This window comes from Passer domesticus, chromosome 4, assembly GCF_036417665.1.
Source record: "Passer domesticus isolate bPasDom1 chromosome 4, bPasDom1.hap1, whole genome shotgun sequence".
Classification (NCBI taxonomy): Eukaryota; Metazoa; Chordata; class Aves; order Passeriformes; family Passeridae; genus Passer; species Passer domesticus.
In genome coordinates this window covers 38051372-38071381 of record NC_087477.1, presented here as the reverse complement: position 1 = coordinate 38071381, position 20010 = coordinate 38051372, and the positions used below count along the sequence as shown (strand labels likewise).

Below are 20010 nucleotides of genomic sequence, written 5' to 3'. Positions count from 1 at the left end.
CCAGAAGCTGCCTGCCACTTCTCTGATAGCTATTTCTTTGTCATAATCAGGCAAGTTGTTTTGACAGTTTCACTTCTGTGTTGACTATAAATCTGTGAATATTTCATGGACGACTGAACTGGAACAACTATCAACAATATCCACTGGCTTGGAGCACGAAGATTTAGCCATGGTCCAATAGCTAACTGCAAACCTGTACGAGTCAAAGTGCTGAAAACCTGTATTTACTTCACACTGTGTAATTCACTTGGATTTTATAAAGTAACTGTAAACTACCTGACTAAATTAACAATGTACTTCATGAGCTGCATTTAAAGAAAAAGGAAACAGCTCAAATGTAGAAAAGAGGAAGGAAGAGCTTTCTGAAAATTAAACTAGGACAAGAGCAAAAATTCTTACAGGGCTGCAGCCTTCCTAGGTCTCCATGGAGTGCTGCTTCCTTACACCAAACCATTAAATTTAGTTCATGTTGCTGTTTAGTACCTGTCATGGAAAAAGCCACGCTCCTGTCTCAGTACAGCTGCTCTGGTAGCTCCTGCACTTTCAGCCTGTGACAGACAGCAGCTGATTGACACCTGCCAAGGAATGATAAAGGAGTGCCCTAAGACAGCCCTCTGCAGCTCCTCACTCCACGTTCTCCGAAAGATGCCTCTGCTTCAACAGCCTGACCCTGTGTGGTAATCACAGCTGGCACCTGAAATATGAGATGGAATGAGCACCTGGCATCTTGGTCCTTTCCACTGCTTTAATTGCAACCGCTGGGTGTTCAGGCACAGACAGCAAAGAGCATCTCAGCACAGAATATAGCAGCTGCCAGTATCTGCAGCTCAACAACAGAGCGGTGAGCGTGCCAAAAAACGTTTTAGAAAAAACTGCTTTGCAGAACAGGGGAGGGTTGGAGACAGGAAATATATTCTTATCTTTAGAGAACTTCCAGTTAATTTGATTATAAGTCTCTTCTTCACAGTATAATTGACTGTCTCTGAATCTCAGACAACTGCTGCAGGCAGGGAAGAACAATTAACTTCTTTATCAACTTTGAAAAACTAACGCAAGTTTAAATAATTTTAGTTACTTAAAGGTAACATAGAAAACTTATGGTAGAGGAAAGAACAAATCTGGTTTGTCTGAGTGTCATTTCTGCATCACGTGTGCTCCCCTGTCCTAAGACTCAGCAGGAAAAAACCCTACCAAGATAAAACATTACATTTTAAACTATCCACATGGAACTTCTGAATTTTAAATCTTTTGTCTAAATCTATTTCTAAGTGCACATTTTTGTTGACTTAGTATTTTTTTATCAAAGGCCCTTGTTTTTTTTTTGGAGTGTTGTCAAAATATCTGCTCCTTGTATTTCGAGGGCATAGCAGATCAGCTGTGAAGAAACAAGAACCACATGAAAACCAAGAACTGCTTTTAAACCCTCCGAATGGCCCAACAACAGTGCAGCTAGCTCAACAACTTCCCAAAATCTCTTAGGGGTACCCAAGGACTAATGAGGACAAGGAAAGAATGTTTTCACTCCCTTTCACAACCCATTTTACAGGTTTCCACTCAGCAAGATCAAAATACAAATACCCTTAAAGCGGATATAACAAAATGCAGCAGCTTGACATCCCTGCCACACTCTGATTCTGCTTTGTCTCACAACTATCACTGCAAAGATCACACGTATTGAAGATGTTCAGCAACTTGCATTTAGGAGATCTAATTTCATAGGCTTCAGCTATTTTATCAAGCATAGAAAACAGCTCCAACAAACAGAAACAACAAATGCAGCACAGAGGGGCTGCACACATTGCAGCCAGCTCTGCTCCACACTCTGGCCTGACTCAGGTAGACTCCTGCCATTCCTGCATGCTTCAGAGACCATAAACAACAGAAAATGCAACTGGCACATCTTCAAAGAACACCAAGGAAGAGCAGAAAAAGTCTATGAAAGAGTCCCTGGAGGAGGAGAAGCTGTTATCACCTGCAGCTTGCTGTCTCCTGCAACCACCACCTTAGCTTTATGATTGCCTGGCACTTTTGTCCTAGGGAAATGCCATAGACCCAACATCCTCAGCTGACCCAAAAAGTTTTTTAAGCAGTTGGACTGCTGAGGCTTTTGTTCATCTCAGTGAGACACGAAGATGCCCACAATGTGTGGGAGAAGGAAGGATCAACACTACCAGTAAGGTCACTACTTTGCTCACTGGTGCACAGCTTACAAATCAGAGTACTTGGGAATGTTACCTATGTTACTTTTAAGTAACTTAGATTATTTAAACAGTGAGGGTTTTTCAAAGCACATAAAGAAGTAATTGTTCTTTGCTGCCTGAAGCACTTGTCTGACGATCACAGACAGAGATGCTCAATTATACTGTGAGGAAGAGACTTATAATCAAATTAGCTGGAAGGGCTGTAAAAGATAATCACTCATGAATGAAGTGATGAATTAGTGAAATCATGTTAGACTAGTCTGTACAAAGAGGATTGAGCTCATTTGACATATTTGTTTGCTTTCATTCACAATAAGCTCATTAAATAAAGTTTAGTTTATAGAGTATATTGTCCTGTAAACGTGAGAGATTGAAAAGGATTGTGACACTCCTTCCCCCAGCTTGGTGTTCAAGGATGAGAAGAGAGTGAAGAGTTTGCCAGATTTACGTGTCTGCATTTGTCTGTAGGACCTAAGACAGCACAGTTAACTCTACATGAACACTAGATCCAAATAACGCTGACAGCTCACATGACTAATATCATGGGATGAAGCCAGGTATCAATAGATACCTCTAATCACCCTAAAAAGACAAGATTATTTTTTTTTTTTTTTCCACCTAGGAACTCACACACAGGATACTAGAAGTTTCCTTTCCAGACATAGCCCCAATTACATGCAGAGTTCTTTTGTTTTTGTGTATGTGCTTACACCTCTCATGCTTGTTAGATTTATGAACCCAAACAGTCACTGCTTAGGCAAGTTATACATATTTAATTCTCACATTTTTCCTCATAAATTAATTTACACAGCTTCTACCCATTTACGGTTTCAGAGTTCTCTTCAATGACCACTGTCTTTATAATGTGAATACTAAGACAATATTTCAACTCCTGTAGTACCAGCACTCTTGTTCTCCTGTCCCCTGAAACAACTCCTCCTACACATGCAACATGACTATACTGACATTTCCTACCACCCCAGCATATTCACAGGGATTCCTCATTTAAAACCTTTATTCAGGACTGCCAAAATTCAGTGGGTTTCCTCACAAGGAGATGGGGAAGAGCACGACAAAAGTTTTACATTCCTCTTTTTCTTTTGACCAGCAATTTTTTGTCTAGCACTGAGATAATGCCAAGTGAAATGGAATATCAAGTGACTTCAAGTTTAATTTATTACAACAAAAATTACAAAATAAACGCTATGTTAATCTCAATAAAGGCTCTCACACTTCAGGTGCCTTTCAGATTCTCTCTCAACATCTATGCCATTTGATTTCACTGGGACACAAAATGAATTTACAGTTATTAATCTCTTTTACCAAATGGCCCTGTTTTCAGCACCAATGAGACAGCACAGTTTGTTTGGTTTTTTTTAACCAAAACCATCAGTCACTTCAGAAATTCATCTTGTGTTCTGCCTATGCAAAACACAAGGTACACATAAGCACAATCTCTCTATTCAGCAGCAGCAGCTGCAGGGTGATGTTGGCAGCTGTGTTAAGACACAGCAGGTGTTGCTCTGCTGCTGCTGCTCTTCCCCTTCCATGTAACACAGATTTTAGACTTATGTAGGCACATTAAGGATTGCAGTCCAGAGGGAGAAGCCAGTGACCATAAGGGGGGGCTGTGAAGGAGACCAACGTCAAATGAGGCCATCAAACTCCTGACCATACCTGTAAAAGTCACGTATGATACAGAGAGGACCTTGAGTGATCACCAGAAATACAAAACTTAGCCCTATACCAGCCACTGTGAAGAAAAGTAACTCTACCCCACAAGAAACCAGCTGTACTACACCAACTCTACAGCTCAAGCAGAAACTTGTTTTCTGGTGATTCTCAATAAATACTCAATGTATTCTAGTTTCTTTCTTAAAGGAGCTGGACATTAACTGTCCTTGCTCAGGAAGCAGGACCCTTTGCAGCCATTTCCCTGGAAACCTGTGATCTATGCATGGTTTATTACCTCATTATACAGATGGCTGAAGAAAAATGAGACTCTAAGAGCTGTCTGCTGCAATAGTAAATATTTAACTACCAGAACCATGCCAACAGACTTCTCAGCTTGATTCGCCTTAAATTTACTTCAGAATTATGCTTTCTTCATCCCTTATGGCCTGAAGCTGACAGTTAGCCCTTTCCTCCTCAAGGATGTGAACAGATCCTACTAATACATTACGATAGCATTTACTCTGAAATGAACTTCAGTCACTCTTATCTCTTCAGATAAAGAATCATCTGAATGTTTGCTCTACACTTGTTGCTTTATGAGCTTCAGCATCACAGATTAGAAAAACTTCTCCCAACTATTAACAGAGGGAGAGAACCGTGCTTAGCCTCAGAAATTGTTCAAAGGAGACAGAGGGGTGGCATTTCACAGTTATGGATGAAGTGTTATCCAGCTGGGCATAGACCAGGGTGAGGAAGGGCAGATGTGGAAAAAGTCACCAGGCAATTCCAGGGCACAGCAGTTAAGAGGAAAGACAAGTATCAAGTGTAGAGCAGCCCCAACCTTTGCACCATTCTGAGGATGCAAGGCAAGTCCTGGCCACTCTCTGTTCCAGCTGTCTGTTCCGGGCCAACAGCTCCTCCACACAAGAACTGCAGGAACAAGGCACCTCCTTCTCTAAGGAGTTTGAATGAGAGAGTGGATGTCATTCCAACCATCACTTCTCCCTCTTCTCTTCCTCTTTTTTAACTCTTCAGCCTGTTAAAATTACACTTAGCGTATCCAGATGTCCTTAGGGAAAAGAGTTACTTGAATCCTCTAAAGCTCTAGTCCTCAGATCAGCATTCAAAACTGAAAGGAGATCACTGGAGCAGTTCACAGAAAAAAAACAGGCACTAAAAACCCCTAAAGCTGGAGTCACAGGGTCCTATCTAATATGTAAATCTATTTTCTAAGAAAAGTGACTACATTCATAAGGATTAGAATGCTACAAAGGGATCATATCCAAAGGGCTGATATGAAATACATTTCTGGACACATCTGTGGGTCTAAGCAACATTGCAATTTCTTTTTATGGTTTTTATGTGCCACTGCAAAGATAGGATAAAGCAGCTTTCTTTCATATCTCTGATTTTCAGCAACAAGCTCTAGTTAGACTGTTTTCAGCAGAGGAAAATTGATTGTTTCAGGTTTTTTAATGAGGATTTCAAACATCATTTATTTCTGTAATTCCAGCTCAACTGTCACCAGCACCATTGTAAGAGTAATGCCACGACTGCCCTCCCAAATATACCTTCAGATCCATGGCAAGCAGAAGGTCTCATTATTACACCAGCTGTTTTATTTCTGTATTCCACTAAAAAAACGAGACTCACACAGCAGGAATTTTATGAGCATGAGTTAAATCTGCTTTAGTATTAGTAACAACAAAACAAATGATTATGTTGCATTTGGCAGTGGGCAAGGAAAAATAGCTTCCAGTTTAATCTCTGTCCTTTCTACAAAGTAGACATCAGCATCCCATGGTGCTGGTGCAAACAGAAGTGCTATGGCTATGCTGAATGCCATGCTGGCAGGCTGGCACAGGGCCAGCATCCCAGTGCACCCAGAGTCCCCATCAGCTCCCAGCTCCTGACTCACACAGAGCTCTGAACACAAACTGAGAGCCACTGCTGCACATACAGGCAAGAGATTGCCAATTAACTGGCTGGCAGCATCTTTCTTCTTTGAGAGACAGCACCTCTGGCTTCCACTAAGTATCCATCAGAATTCTTAACCTCTGCCTTAGAAAAGAAAAAGGCAATTTGACTTGCCAAAAGAAAACCTGACTTGCTATTTATTCTAAAGAAGACGCTCACCTGGATTCACAGCATCACTGAATAGATGTGGTTAGTGTCCAGCTGGCTCAAAACCACATTTAGCTCTTGCCTCTGCAATTAAGAACTTAAAGATACAGTTATATATTTTTAAAATGTTTTCACATTAGCTCTGCTAAGGCACTGTAAGCATTAAAAAGCATTTACTGATATAGCTATCATCAGGAAACATTTCTACAAAGACAAAGGGTATAATTCTGTGTGAGTGCCTCAGCTATTACTGCTGGCTCAGAAGTATCTAATGAAAAAAAATCCACTAAACTTTTCTTTCCCATTAATTAAAGTAATTAGCTGCAACACAGAAAATGATCAATGAATAGACATGGAACAGGTTTCCCAGAGAAGTTGTGGATGCCCCATCCCTGGAAGTGTTCAAGGCCAGGCTGGATGGGCTCTGAGCCCCTCCATGGTCCCGTGGAAGATGTCCCTGCCTATAGCAGGGGGGTTGGATCTAGATGATCTTTGAGGTGCCTTCCAACCAAACCATTTTATGAATCCATGATGGTAATATGCTATTCTAAGTATTTTAAGCCGAGAACTTTCAAAGTAAACAAATAACTGTCTCCTGCTTGTCAAAGGGGGCACAAAAAAACATTTATAGTCTAGTTACAGCAGCAAAGCCTCTCTGTATAGCAACAGCTCATAGGTACAAAACAGGTAAATAATTACACTGATTGTTTTTCCTTCAAACTAAGACTAACGCCAGTTCCTTGGCTTTTTCCAAATCTAGGACTTTGGCTGTTTGTTACATGTTTCAAAAGGTATAAATTTCACATATTTTTATTTATAATAAATCATGCTAGTACAATTTACTGACTTCTGTTACGTAGGAGAGGCTGAACACTTTAACTTAGGTCACCACTGATGACCAAGTTAAAAAAATCAAATTAAAAAAGTCCAAACCCAGAGAGTAAAATATATCCATCAGCAATTCACTGACACACACACACTCCAAATCTATTTATGTCAGACCTTCTGTCATTGCTTGTCTACAGGATAAAAATTTCAGTTTTTATAAAAGAATGTATTGTCCTTTTGATTGTGAAAGAGGTTGAAAAAAACCCCACTATTCAAATCCATCTCAAAGGCTCAAATCTCAGTGGAAGGCAAGTACAAAGAATCTCTGTATTTTGTTTAGCAGATAAGTGCCTAAAGTTTCTGAGAAGCTGTGACATTAAAGGAAAATACACAAATACAAAATATGTAAGGAGCTGCTTGCCATCAAGTGACTGAAATGGACACACATGACATTCACTGGCAGAAGTACAGAGAGGAAAAAGGTTTCTGTACCCTATAACCTGCTTTGGTAAATAAATTTTTTTTTGTTTCTGTTATTCACAAATTCTTGTGGATTTGACACTTGGGCAAAAAGCTGCATCCAGAGGCAAGAGCCTCAGACAAGCTGTGGCTCACTGCCCGCTGCCCCAGCCGGTGGTGAGGTGCACACTACATGCCCCCCACAACACAGAAGGGCTTCAGGTCCAGGTGCACCATCACACTGAGAGGCTGTGCACTGCTTCCAGGTTCACAGCTAGCCTCTCCATATGGACAGCTTTTTCTGGATATTGCAGCCCACTCAGAACAAGATACAGTGAAAAGCATAATCATGCCCACAGAGCCCAATCTGCATATCCAAGACCATCTGCATTACAAAAGCAGATATCCAGGACTATTCCATCTCACCATCCTTCTTAGCAAAATTGAGAAAATGGCATTGGCCAGGCTCTCAGACTGTCTTGTTGCTTTGTTGTCAGGAAGAAAGACAGTGGGAGCTGACCCGAGTTCCCCACAGTCACACAGCAAAAGGATTCTTGTAAATCTTTCTCACATTATAACACTTCTTGAGAAGAATGCAGTCTGCAGAAGCTACGGCAACATATTGAATCCTAAAGGCCTTTATTATGAACATTTTCCCAGAGTGCAAAATAGCATCTGGATGGCTTATTAAAAGTCTACAAAATTACCTGATCTACAAAAAGTAAGGAATAGAGACTCATAACCGTCTTTGCAACATGTCGTCCTGGAAGAAAGTACAAGGGAAAATACAGTCACAGTCTCTTTGATACCACAGGATTTCACTGGGATATAGTTTCATATTGTTCCAGTTCCAAGAGTCAGGATTTGCTATTGATAAATAAACATAATTAAAAAAACCTCTTTCCTCACTTGAGACTGATCAGTATCTGTAGGTTGTTTCCCCCTTATGTTTATTTTCTTTTACTCTCTGAATGAGTGAAACTCAGTTTAAACCCTACTGCCATATTTACCTGTTGCTGCTGCAGGCTCTGAGGCAACATGCAAACACTGCTGAAATTTAAACAAAGGCATTAATAACATTATCAAATATAACTTAAACAAGAAGGGATAGTTTGAATAGTTAGTTCTGCACTGATCAGGGGTTATAAATAGCACAGAGTGCATGTTACAATAGACAGAGCATGCTACAACCAACCAGCAAAAATTTAGGTGAACTGCTCAGTAAATACTGATAGTCTGGACTAAACATAAGAGTCCATTAATTCTGTGTTTTTACCACTGCTTTGGAATAAGTGTTGTCCCACATTTCTCTCTATGAATATGTGCTATTGGGTTTCAAACCTATTTCCCTGAAGTCAGACACACTGGATTTTTCTGCTTCCATCAGTGGAAGGCAGACTGGGAGAGGAGTATGAAAGCAGGGAACAAAACCAAAGTTCCTCCAACTGCATCTTTCCCCTGAAGTGGATCCCTTGAGAACACCAAAAGCCACATCATGACCCCAGCCCAGGCTGAGAAAGCAGCACTGCAGGGGTGTGACCCGCACCTCTCAGCAAGGATTTGAGCTGCTCTGGAATGAAAGAGCAGTGAGGTGCCTGGAGCAGGAGCTGGAGGCACACTGCGGGCCAGCTGCAGTGGGCTGGGCTATTTCTGTGGTCAGCAATGCTAAGCGTGATAAACTGGCATAGGGATATTTTAAATTTTAAATGACACACACTCTAACTTCTACAACAGCAAGGGAGGCCCTATGACACCAGCAACAAAATGATTTAAATGGAATATGTGACCTGCCATCCCAGTTTTAAGTCTGGCTGCACATAAATAAAAATCCAGCAGATAAGGTGGATCTCTTGTCAGCTCCAGGCCTAGGAATAGCTGCTGGCTCACTCCCAGAACTCTGCATTGCTTGTGTATATGGAGTATTTCAAATTTGTGCCACGGAAATACATTATTATTATTATTCTCTTGCACACTTGCAGGTAAGATTAACTTGTGCCACAGCAGCATGCACTGACCTATGAACCAGCACATTGCTCCTGGCTCCGTCCAGTGGGTCTTGCTGGTCTGACTGCTGCCACAGGCTGCTGCATAACTTTCTCAGAGTTCAAGTTCTTGAGCTGTGGAATTACTCACCCAAAATCTAGAATCAGAGGCACCACAAAGGTCAAAAACAGTACCTAGGGGTCTAAATTCTACAAGTTATACGACAATCAAAGTTTTTAGCAGTATATGAATATTCTACATGGGCTTTTTTTTTTTACCTGTTAATAGCTTTTGACAGCTTCTACCTTATTATGTACCTTTATGCAGTTACTTCTTTTATTAGTTATGAGTATTCCTAAGTTCCACAAAATATTTTTTATCATATGTCAAGAAAAGAATTAACTACTGATACTTGATGCCAAGTGAGACAAGATGAGCTGTAACTGTTAGCAGCAGAGTTAGCCCACTTAGAAGGTATTACTTCCCAACAACCCAAAGCTGTATTTGTATTAGAATGCCAGTGAGATCACAGTTTTCATCTGCTGCCTCAGTGGAATCCCCAAAAATAGTTGCACCCCTGTTCATGAGAAAAGTTAACATGGCCATTCCAGAAGGAGAAGTAACCAGGAACTCAAGGAAACAAGTTACAGATTGTGCAGCATTATGAAGTGCTGAAGAATGGCACCACTGTGAGGGTTTGCACTGATTAAAGGTGTATCAGAGTCTGATCTATAGCAAAATATACGCACTTTACACTTCCACTGCCATGAAGAACAGCTTGGGTCAGTACTCCAAGGAGCATGCACGGTTTAATAGGTATAACTCAGTTTTAGAGCCTGGGTTATTTGACATCTCTTTAAATTACTCCAGCTCAGTTTTATTTCCAGTGTGCTTAAAGCCATAGGGCACTGCAAGACTAAGCCTGAAACGTCAGCCTTCAAACTGCAATCTTTCAAGTATGTCTGATTTTATTGTACCAGAAAGGCTACAAACACTGAGCACACACCTTTGGCTTCTGATGGAAATACACAGATGTAAATATGAATTATATTTTCATATCCTTTAGCCTATCAAACTCTATGGCATTAGATAAATAATGTTACTGAAAATTACTATAATAAAAAATACTGACGAATGACCTCACACTCAACAGATTAAAATGGAAAAAAATGGCAGACAATTCAGCACAGAAAATTTCAGTCCCTGCATATTAAATTTGGACTAATCCCAGCTCTGCAAAAAAATAGTAGTGTTACCTGCCTCACAAAAAAAACCCCTTTTGACTGAAATCCACTGCAGCTACCTGAGAAAATGTACCAGTCAGAACTGACTGCAAAAGATACTTCTGTGGTACCAATGCCTCTGAACATATTCTGGTAGGAATTCTCAAAATTTTTATTACAATTTTCTTTAAGTGAATTTCAACTCATCCTACAGCAGGTCATTTCCCAAGTCAACTGAGGGCAAAACCCCCAGGAATCTCCCCATTTTCAACCCTCACTGCCTCTTTGTGGGGCACTTTTAGCAAGGCTTAGGCCTTACAATATTACAATAAACACATTATGGCTTTAAAACACTTTTCAAAACCAAAAGGCAAACTGCCAAAAGGTGTGCCACAAATATATGCAACCTGATGCCTTAATAGTTCAGAACCCATCCAAAAGCACTAGCAGGAACCCAGGATATTGCCAGCAGCATGGAAGATTAAAAGAGAAAGCGTAAACTAAAAGCAAAGTCCCATCTAAGAGAGATACCATGATTCAATCCTGCACTGTATTTGGTTACTGAGCACAACAACTCCTCATAAAGAGCTCCAAGGACTTGATTCAGTTTTCCTGTTTCAACACAGCTGTGGCCAACCAGCAGACAAACGAAAATGGGAAGCAGGAAAGACATACTCACCCTCTGGCTGCAGAAAAAAAGTGATTGTTCAAGATCACTATTTGCTGTGTCTGCATTCCCTCCCTTCCCAAATTTAAGAGACTTCCTGCCTTTAGTTAAAAATACTAGCATGTGTATTGCTCTGGAAAAGTATTTACAGAGCTGCGGGAAGTCCTGATCTCAGTATAAACTTTAAAAACTGATTCTGTCTTTTAAGAAACTGGCAGCTTCCTGGTAGTTTTATCAGGAATTTTAAAATTCTGAAAAGCTAGAGTGAGAGGAGTAGAGGGGCCAGTAAACTGAAATGTATCCACTGAGAAGCAAAGATAAGCTCCCCACCTTGCCATTTCACAAATATCCCTTCTACCTAAAACACATCAGCTATGCAGATCAGATACAGAGCTCTTAAAATACAGCTGTGAAAAACAGCTGCCTTTAAGTTCCAACTGTTTTACCTATGTTAAAAGTGTTAAGTATTCACCTGAGCCACTGATCATGATTCTTGACTTCCAACATTCAGCTGACTCACTACCACCAGCCTCGGGTCCAGCATTCAGGTAAGCAAGAACACCAACTTCTCACACAGCATTTCTTTATTAGAGATCTATGGCTTCTATATGGCTTATATGTTTTCATTGCAAAGAATTCTTTAGCTTATTTCCTTGTCTAGGGAAGGGCAGAGACAGTATCTGTAGGAAACAAAGCTGAGCTATTTTGTGGTTATGCACTGGGTTTGCCACCTTCTCAAAATACTTTTAGACAGTTCAGCCCATCTTTACTGTAATTAACCTGTTAAAACCACATACCTCAGGCTAGCCAAAACCTGTGCCCCACTCCCAGATGAATCATCACCTCAGTTCCCAGCCTCTAGCTAGCTCAGCGTGGAGATTATCCCACTGCTACAGCCACCCTCCCTCCATCCCTGTCAGTCCATCCTTCACAGGGGCCACAGCTACAAACACACACCTGTGCTAGGTTTGTCCCTGGATCAGGAACCCTGTCATGGCCATGCCCTCCTTGAGGGACCCCAGCCTAAAGGGGCTGCCTGAGGAGCAGCTGAGGCCACAAAGGCCCACAGAAGGGTGAAGGCTGCTGTGCCTCAGGGGCCTGGCACCTTCATGCTTCTATTTAGAGCAAACACATAAAGGTGTTTTACAGAAGGTTTCCTACCACAGATAGCACTATGGAAAATGCTCACAGCTGTGCTGTCACAGGCAGAGAGCAGCTGGTTCAAACAGCAAGTACAGAGTATAAACAACAAACAGTTTGCATGAGAAGGTGCAGAGAGGGTCAGGTCAGGCCCTAGGAGAAAAAGAAACCTCGAACAAACCCGTAAGAATGTTGTTCTGGGAACAGTATGGCATAAGCACTTCAAGTATAACTAGTGACTACGCTGCACAAGTAACACTCGTCTTGGAGTGGAAGACTGGCACAGGCTGCTCACAGAGGCTGTAAAGTCTCCCTCACTGGAGACATTCAAGAACCATCTGGATGCAATTCTGTGCCATGTGCTCAAGGATGTCCCTTCTTGAGCAAGGAGATGACCCCCTGTGGTACCTTCCAACCTTTAACATTCTGTGATCTCTGCCTCACCACAGCTCTCTGGCCAAAGTGATATCCTCATGATATATGGAGTTTGATTTCCCAGGAAGAAAAGCAATGTAATTTTTCCTCCACTCTGGCAAACATACAGTACATTTAAGGATGCTTCTGTGATCTCTAAATCAATTTGTAGTCTCTTTAGTTTCAGGTAACAATGGGGAGATGTTGAGAAGCTGAAATTGCTGCCTACTTTGCAGATAAACAAAATACTTCCTAAAAGAAGACAGTTTATTTCTCTCTATCTGGCAGGAATGTGAGGACTGAAGTAAATTTGATCAAAAATGACAAGATAGTAAATGTGAAAACAACTGCTTCAAAACTGTTTTTGAAGTTGTTCAAAACCTGAAGGAAAAAGGTAAATTATACCTTGCCTGTGTATAATGTACTCAATTTTTCTCTCTCTTTGAAGATATGAGCACTGCCTGTGCTCATGATGATAAATTCAACTTTTCTAAAGGTATAAATGTCACATTTATAGAGTAAACATCTTTCTTCCATTTCCATTTGAAGGAGTACTGAGTATTTCCTGATTACTGTGGGAAGGTTGTGCTTGCCAGTCCTCATCACACAAGCACAAAGCCTTTTGTTTATCCATGCCCTGACTGCTGACAGCTGACAGTGGCCTGCTCACACCCAGCCTCACTTGAACAAAGGAGAATTAGTTCATGGACAAAAGCTACCATCCTTAGTAGGCAGGCAGCCAAACAATGTTCATTTTAACTTCTCTTCTTCAGCTGCTGTGCCACAGAGTCATTCTGACATGAGGGATTTACCCCCCTAGCAATGGACCTGATCTTCAGAGTATAGATCCATGCTTTTCCAACACCTGGATGGCAGGAATTTCTAGGGAGCCAGGACTCATGCATGAGCTGAGAATGGAACATGTCACAGTAAATAATTTGCAGGCCTAAAAACTGTCCTCCTCCCAGTCTCCCTATGCAAGTTCACAGAACAAACAGTTCACTTCACTTCTTTGCTGGGCTCCTCAGATCTGCTCTGAGATACAGAAACAACAAAGTGAGCAGTCATATGAATGGCAGAAGTGACCTTATAAAAAGCCACCTCTTACCTATGCAAACCTAATGACCAGGTTATTACTCAGTATCTTGACAGCAAGACAGAGAATGAGACAGAAACACAGAGAACCTGCCTTGCCCTTTCATCTTTCTGGAAAAGAGCAAAATAGATAAGAAACCAACCCAGAGCAAGAGCTGCTGATACGTGCCCTTAGTTAACATCATATCACAAAAAGGCACAGAAGTGACCATGAAACACCTCTAGGCTCAGAAGAGTTTACTGCCTTCTCAGATGTAGGGACTTCCCCACCATGAGCCACCCAATGAGAAATTCACCCCTGATGCTGTTTTCTAAGAACATCTTCAGGGTGAAGATGACCCTAAAGAAAGCAAGCCCAACTCAAGCACAGCTACTCCATTCATTTTCCTTCAGATCATTCTGCCTCACTGGGAAGGAGGAACTGAAAATTTTGCTGTTTAACTAGATATTGAGAACAGGTGTGCTGTTTGCTTCTTCTCTGATGCCAAAAATCTCACTGTGTAAAGAGGACTTCCGGAGAGAAAAGGCTCAGTACAAAAAGATCAAAAACCAAAACACAACCATCTCTATTTCCCTTTTCCTCTTCTCCTATCCCTTCAGAAAATAAGATATTATAAACTCTAGCACAAGGTCTACATTTTTGTCCTATAAGCCCTCAAGCACCAAAATGTAAAAAGAAAAAAAAAAATCAGAAGAGACTTGTATTCTTAAAATGAGCTTTGTCAACAGCCTTAAGTGCTCAGCACTCCAGTGATTTGTGGTAAATCTTCAGAGCGTCTCAGACACTTGCAAAGCAATTTTCTCAGACATCCTCTAGAGGTTTAGTTGTTTTTTTTTTGCAGGTATAAAGATTGTGAGTGAAGTCTTTTAGCACGCTTGCTAAGAGTGCTAAAAGGAACAGTGCCAGACTTAGCTTCAAAAAACTTATAATTACAGCATTGTTTGTATGATCACAGAATCCACTGCAAATGAAATCACAGCATCATTTTCTGTCATCTACTTTATTAATCATGGAGCACCCAATACAGGTGGGTCACCTTATGACTATTTCTATCCCCATTCTAAATTAAATATTTTTTTAAGTCACTATCAACAGGAAGTTATATAAATGTTCATTTTCCTTTACAACAAACCTGTTGAATATATTTCGAGTAAGGTACTTCCTAAACTTTGAGAAGCACAGTCTGTACTCTACACTCCTATATCACGTATGAGAAAGCTCTTCAAGAAATCAAGTTTAAAAATTACACAGATTTTGCTATGGACAATAATATTAGACCAGCATTTCAGTTTTCTTTACATTTCCTGCAGTACCACACAGCACTGACTTAGCACACAAAAGCTCTAACTTCCTTAGGCTTGTGATGTTGATGAGAATGACCACATTCTTTCCAGCCTTGCAGGAGCTGGTTTTCATTTCCTTTCCTTAGGAACTGCCATATTCACACAATCACCAGAGACACACATCTGCTGACACTCAGAGCAGGCAAAAAAAGCAACACTATGCAAGAAAAGCTGATTTGATCCACACATTTCAATTAGCTGCTTTTATGTCAATTGCCCCACTGGGAAACAACACCAAGAATTTGAAGTCTCACTGTTGATGCAGGTTTCAAACCCTGAGTGAGGCTTGTTTTTAGCAATTTCCCAAACCTCTAGGGAAGGTTTGAGGACCGAGTGTCTTGCAGGTAATTGTTTGTGCACATACAAGAGTATCTCACAGCCCACTGCATCAATACAGCAGCTGTACTGGAGAGAGAACATGCAGCAAAACAGTTCATGGGAGTATCTGCAGAAGTACAAAGAGAAATTAATTTCTGTGCTACGTATCACATCTCTCCCCAAAAGTGCATTTATCAGGGAAAATAGAGCCATCTCCCAGCTGCCAGACGAGAAGAGACAACAGCAAATGACGAGCAGCCATTCTCAATGCCACCCTGTTATTCTGGCACAGACACAACAGCAAAGTCAAAAAAATGAAATTGCTTAGAGGGGAAAATTTTTTGCAGCAGAAGCACCAGAGATCTTCTAAATAGGTTTTTCTAAGACATTCAGAAATTAGTATTTGAAAGAGCGAACAGTACTTTCATCAACAAACAGTTCAGCAGTTTGTATGTTTTTGTTGATATATGCCAGTATGACAAACAGTTCAGCAGTTTGTATGTTTTTGTTGATATATGCCAGTATGAGCAGGAGGTTTCTGTTTAGAAAAGAAGATTTGGATCAACAAGCTAACTTTTGCTGCGCCAGGCTTTCAAAGTGGAGGAAAGACAAGGAAAAACACACCCAGCGGCCATAAATTACTCCCGGTTCTTGGCCCCAATTAGATATCAATTTCCAAAGGACTTGAGTGGGCTGAAAATAAAAAGCAGGGACTCAAACCACATTTATGTGAAATATTTGGCTGCATAAGACATTCAGTGACAATCTGCTTCTCTGTAGTTGCCTGGGATGTCCTGGGGTTGCTATTTGTCAGAATACCTTCGAAATCACAGCAGTAGATCATATGCAAAAAGAAAAAGAGGCAAAATTAAAAACCTTCATGGAATTATCCTGTGGCTATTAGGACCCTTTTAGATCCTTGCTTTTAAGACTGTATAAAACTGACGGACAGACTGGATAGGTGTAATGCCAGGAGAATTATGGTGACTTGAGAGTAAGAATTATTGTAAAAATTAACAGGAAGGACAGGAAAAAAGTTCAAGCTAGTCTGAGGAACTGGGTAGTCAAAAACTTATCAGCTGAAAGCACTGAAAAAAATATTTTTGACAGATATGGATGACATTGGGAATTGACCAAAAAAAAAAAAACCACACCAAAAAAACCACCCCAAAATAAAACCCTCACTACTCTGCTTTCTGCAGATAAACCCAATGACTCTCCTACTGGCTGCAGTTTGCAGCTAGGAAGAAAATTCCCCTCAGCAACAAGCATATGCAATATCCCAATCAAGGAAGAAAATAAATCCATAATGTTTTTCACAGAAACCTTTGCAATTTGCTCTAGCCAGCTTACACACACTCTTTCCCCTTGCCAATATATTCCAGAGGCAGTTTAAAGAGAATTTTGTGCATAGAAATGGAATGTATTCTGAATTAATGATGCTAAATAAACGTACATTTTGAAAACAATTCAAGTTTTCCCATTTTACTTCCCTCACTAATATGCTCAAAGCAAGCCCTGCCTTTTGCAGAGGAAATGTCACGATTCCAGCACCTTCACACAGGATAGAAACAGTTTTAGCAAGACACAGGGCTGTGTGACTGCAAAGAAACCCATTTTTAAGCTAAGAAAAACGATGCAACCCAGACTTCTTCATTTTCCATGGAAAATGCGGGTAGAGATCTCCATAGCACAGACTAAACTAGAAATTTCACTTACGTGAATGGCCATAAAAAGAAACACAATTTTAGACCAGTAGGGTTCAACACTATAGAGAAACTAACTAGAACCATCTGAAAAAAAAAAAAATCCAGTCCCTTCAATGTTTCCTGGCTTAGGGGGTTTATGAATTTAAAAAAAAAAAAATCAAACAACTAACAAAAAACAACAAAACCCCCAGCAATTAAAAGCCTTGATTCTGTGTTAACAAATGCATTCTCCACTGAGATATGGTGAGGGGAGATGCTCCTTATGGGGAGCAGTGTAAGCAGGGCATTTCTTTCAGCATGAGCTGCAGGAGTTAAAACACACAAGTCAAGAGGAAGCAAAAGAATTGGCAACATTTAGGTTTGACCACATGCAAAATAACTGCAGAATTACAAATCTGGGACTCTAGCAAAATGAACTGCAGCCTTTGGGGAACGAAATTATGCGTAATAAGAATGCCTGTCCAAAGAATACAAATCAATATGCTTCAATTATTTTGAAAAACTGACCATGCTGCTAAGCCCTTTTCTCTTCTGCACATAGCCTGCTGTCCAGACTTCTAACACATTATTGTCAAAGCACCAGTCCCAGGACATCCCAGGCAGGCAGAGTCTGTCCAAAAACTAACCACTTGAAATACAGAAAGACCCACCTAACAAAAACCTCAATTTTACAAAATTTTGCAGAATTTTGCATTCTGCCTCCAAAAGGCAAAGCAGCTAATGACAGCTTTAGGAAGAGCTGTAGTTCTCATTTAGAAGTGGAGCTGAGAAGCTAATGATTAAGGATACAGCACCTTAGGACAGCAATCCCTGCTGTAATCCTGTAAACCTGAAAAAAAATACATTGAATTAGCAATAATGGCTCATTTACCCCTGCAGCTGTGGATTTATTAGTCAAAAACACAGCACACAAACACACTGTGCATTCACACACCTGCCCATCAACACCTGAGTACCTGCAGTATGCGATGACCAAGTGCACATCCTACAACCTGGGGTGGCCACTGAAGTACAACCACCAGCTTTGTGAGTGGAAACTCCAGCCAAGGCCCCAAGAGGGTAGACTGATTCCCACCACTAAATACAGCATGAAACAAGCTGCAGAGACCATAAAAAGTATTTTGTATTAATTTATTCCAAAAATTTCCACTTATTAAATAAACCAAATCTTGTATTAAAGACTTTTCCCAATTATATTTTTCCTTAACATTACATCTCTCTGCTTCACCTATTTGATGCAAGAATTTAACTCCCAATGCATGTCACTGTCGTTCCATCCCACAAAGTAACAGACACTATCATTTTTTGCTCTTTCTTATTATGACAGTGGTGCCAAAGTAAGAGCTTCTCCTCCTCCACCTCCTCCTTCTCCTCTCATTTTTGGTGTCTCTTCTTAAAGCTTTATCAGCTTTCAGTCTCGATTTAGAGCCTTGGAAAAGCACGAAGCTCGTCTGCAAAGCAGCATCCTGGAGAAGTTAGAGGTGGCAAACTGAATAGATAATGTCAGAGTGAGCTGAATGACAGTGTAAACCCTCTCAGGGAGGCACAAGGTGTTTTCAGCACGCCTCACTAAAACCTCAGAAGATTAAGGAGGCTAAGTCAATATTTATCTTGAATTAGATAAATACTCAGAAGTCCTCATATACAGGCACGAGAATGCAAAGAAGGGCTATTCACATTAAGGGATGTGGGGCAAAATAATGCAATGGAATTTTGTAATAGGCTTTTCGAATAGTTTGAGAAAAAAAAATATTGGGGAAAAGCAGAAAGTTCACTTCGTACAACTCAACTCCACGCACTGCCGCAGGTTTCGAGACACGGGCGGTGGAAGCTGCTCAGTCCGAAGCGCCAGATCGCCCTGGACTTCCTTCTGTCAGCACACACACCCCAGCAACTTCCTTGCGATGGGACGGCCCCGGACACAGGGACGAACGGGGTTCTCTCGTGTTCCATCACAGCAGCATTTCCAAGCAAACACACGGCATGTCTCTATTATTAAGAACATTTTAAAAAGGATTGAACTGCCTCCTCGCCCAGCAATTAGGAGTCGCTCAGGACTCTTAATATCACACTGTCCCACGTGCCAGCAGATCTTGAAATTCATCCTGCGTCTGTTTGCCTGTATTGCTCCTAATCACAGAACCTCTGGGACTTCTGAAAGCCCGGAGAAGCTCAGAGCCAGGCGGACTTCAGCACTTCACGTACAGGGCAGCAGCAGCACCACGACAGCCCTCAAGCGAAACTTTTTCTGCAGGGGCGTTTCACTGCTGGCTGTTTACAGAGCAGCCCGTGAGTCACCCGGGGCAGAGCCCCCGGCTCCCGCCGCCCCAGTCACCGCGCCCCGCCGGGCACGGCCGCCCCGCCCGGGGCAAGCGAGGGGAGCGGCGGAGCCCCGCAGCCTGTGGGGCCCCGGCCCGGCCGGGTGACACCTGCCCCAAGCTGTGTCACCCCGGGGCACAGCCGTGAGGGGCAATTCCGCCTCCTCCCGCCGCTGTCCCGCGGGGATCCTCGCCCGCTCCCCGTCTTACCTGAGGCGCCGAGGGCGGCGGGCAGCCATCCCGCCTGCCCAGCAGCGCCGGGAGCTGCCGCCTGCCGCCGCGCAGCGCCCGGCCCAGCCCCGCCAGCATGGTCCGGCACCTCCGCCTCCTCCTGCCCCGGCGGGCACCGGCCCCTGCGGCCTGAGCCTCGGGCGGGGCAGCGCCGCTGCCGCGCTGGGCGTGGGCGAGCCCGGGGAGCGCAGGGAGGGCGGCTCCGCCGGCGGCCGGGCGGTGTGTGCGCCTGCCCGGGGCCCCTTCCCGCCCGCCGCCGGAGGGGCCGGGCTGGGCCGGGCT

General features: G+C 42.1%; 1 protein-coding gene across 4 annotated transcripts in view; it reads right to left on the bottom strand.

The window, feature by feature from the left end:
• MCUB (mitochondrial calcium uniporter dominant negative subunit beta) overlaps positions 1–20010 on the bottom strand; it is a 44929-nt gene extending 24919 nt beyond the window's left edge. For 3 of the 4 annotated variants that reach the window (XM_064417192.1, XM_064417193.1, XM_064417195.1), the window contains exon 1: positions 19708–20010. In XM_064417192.1, the coding sequence (XP_064273262.1) occupies positions 19708–19806 (99 nt within the window). In that variant the 5' untranslated portion in view covers positions 19807–20010. Of the gene's footprint in view, positions 1–11171; positions 11298–19707 lie in introns of those variants that run through there. The other variant, XM_064417191.1, reaches the window with a different exon arrangement.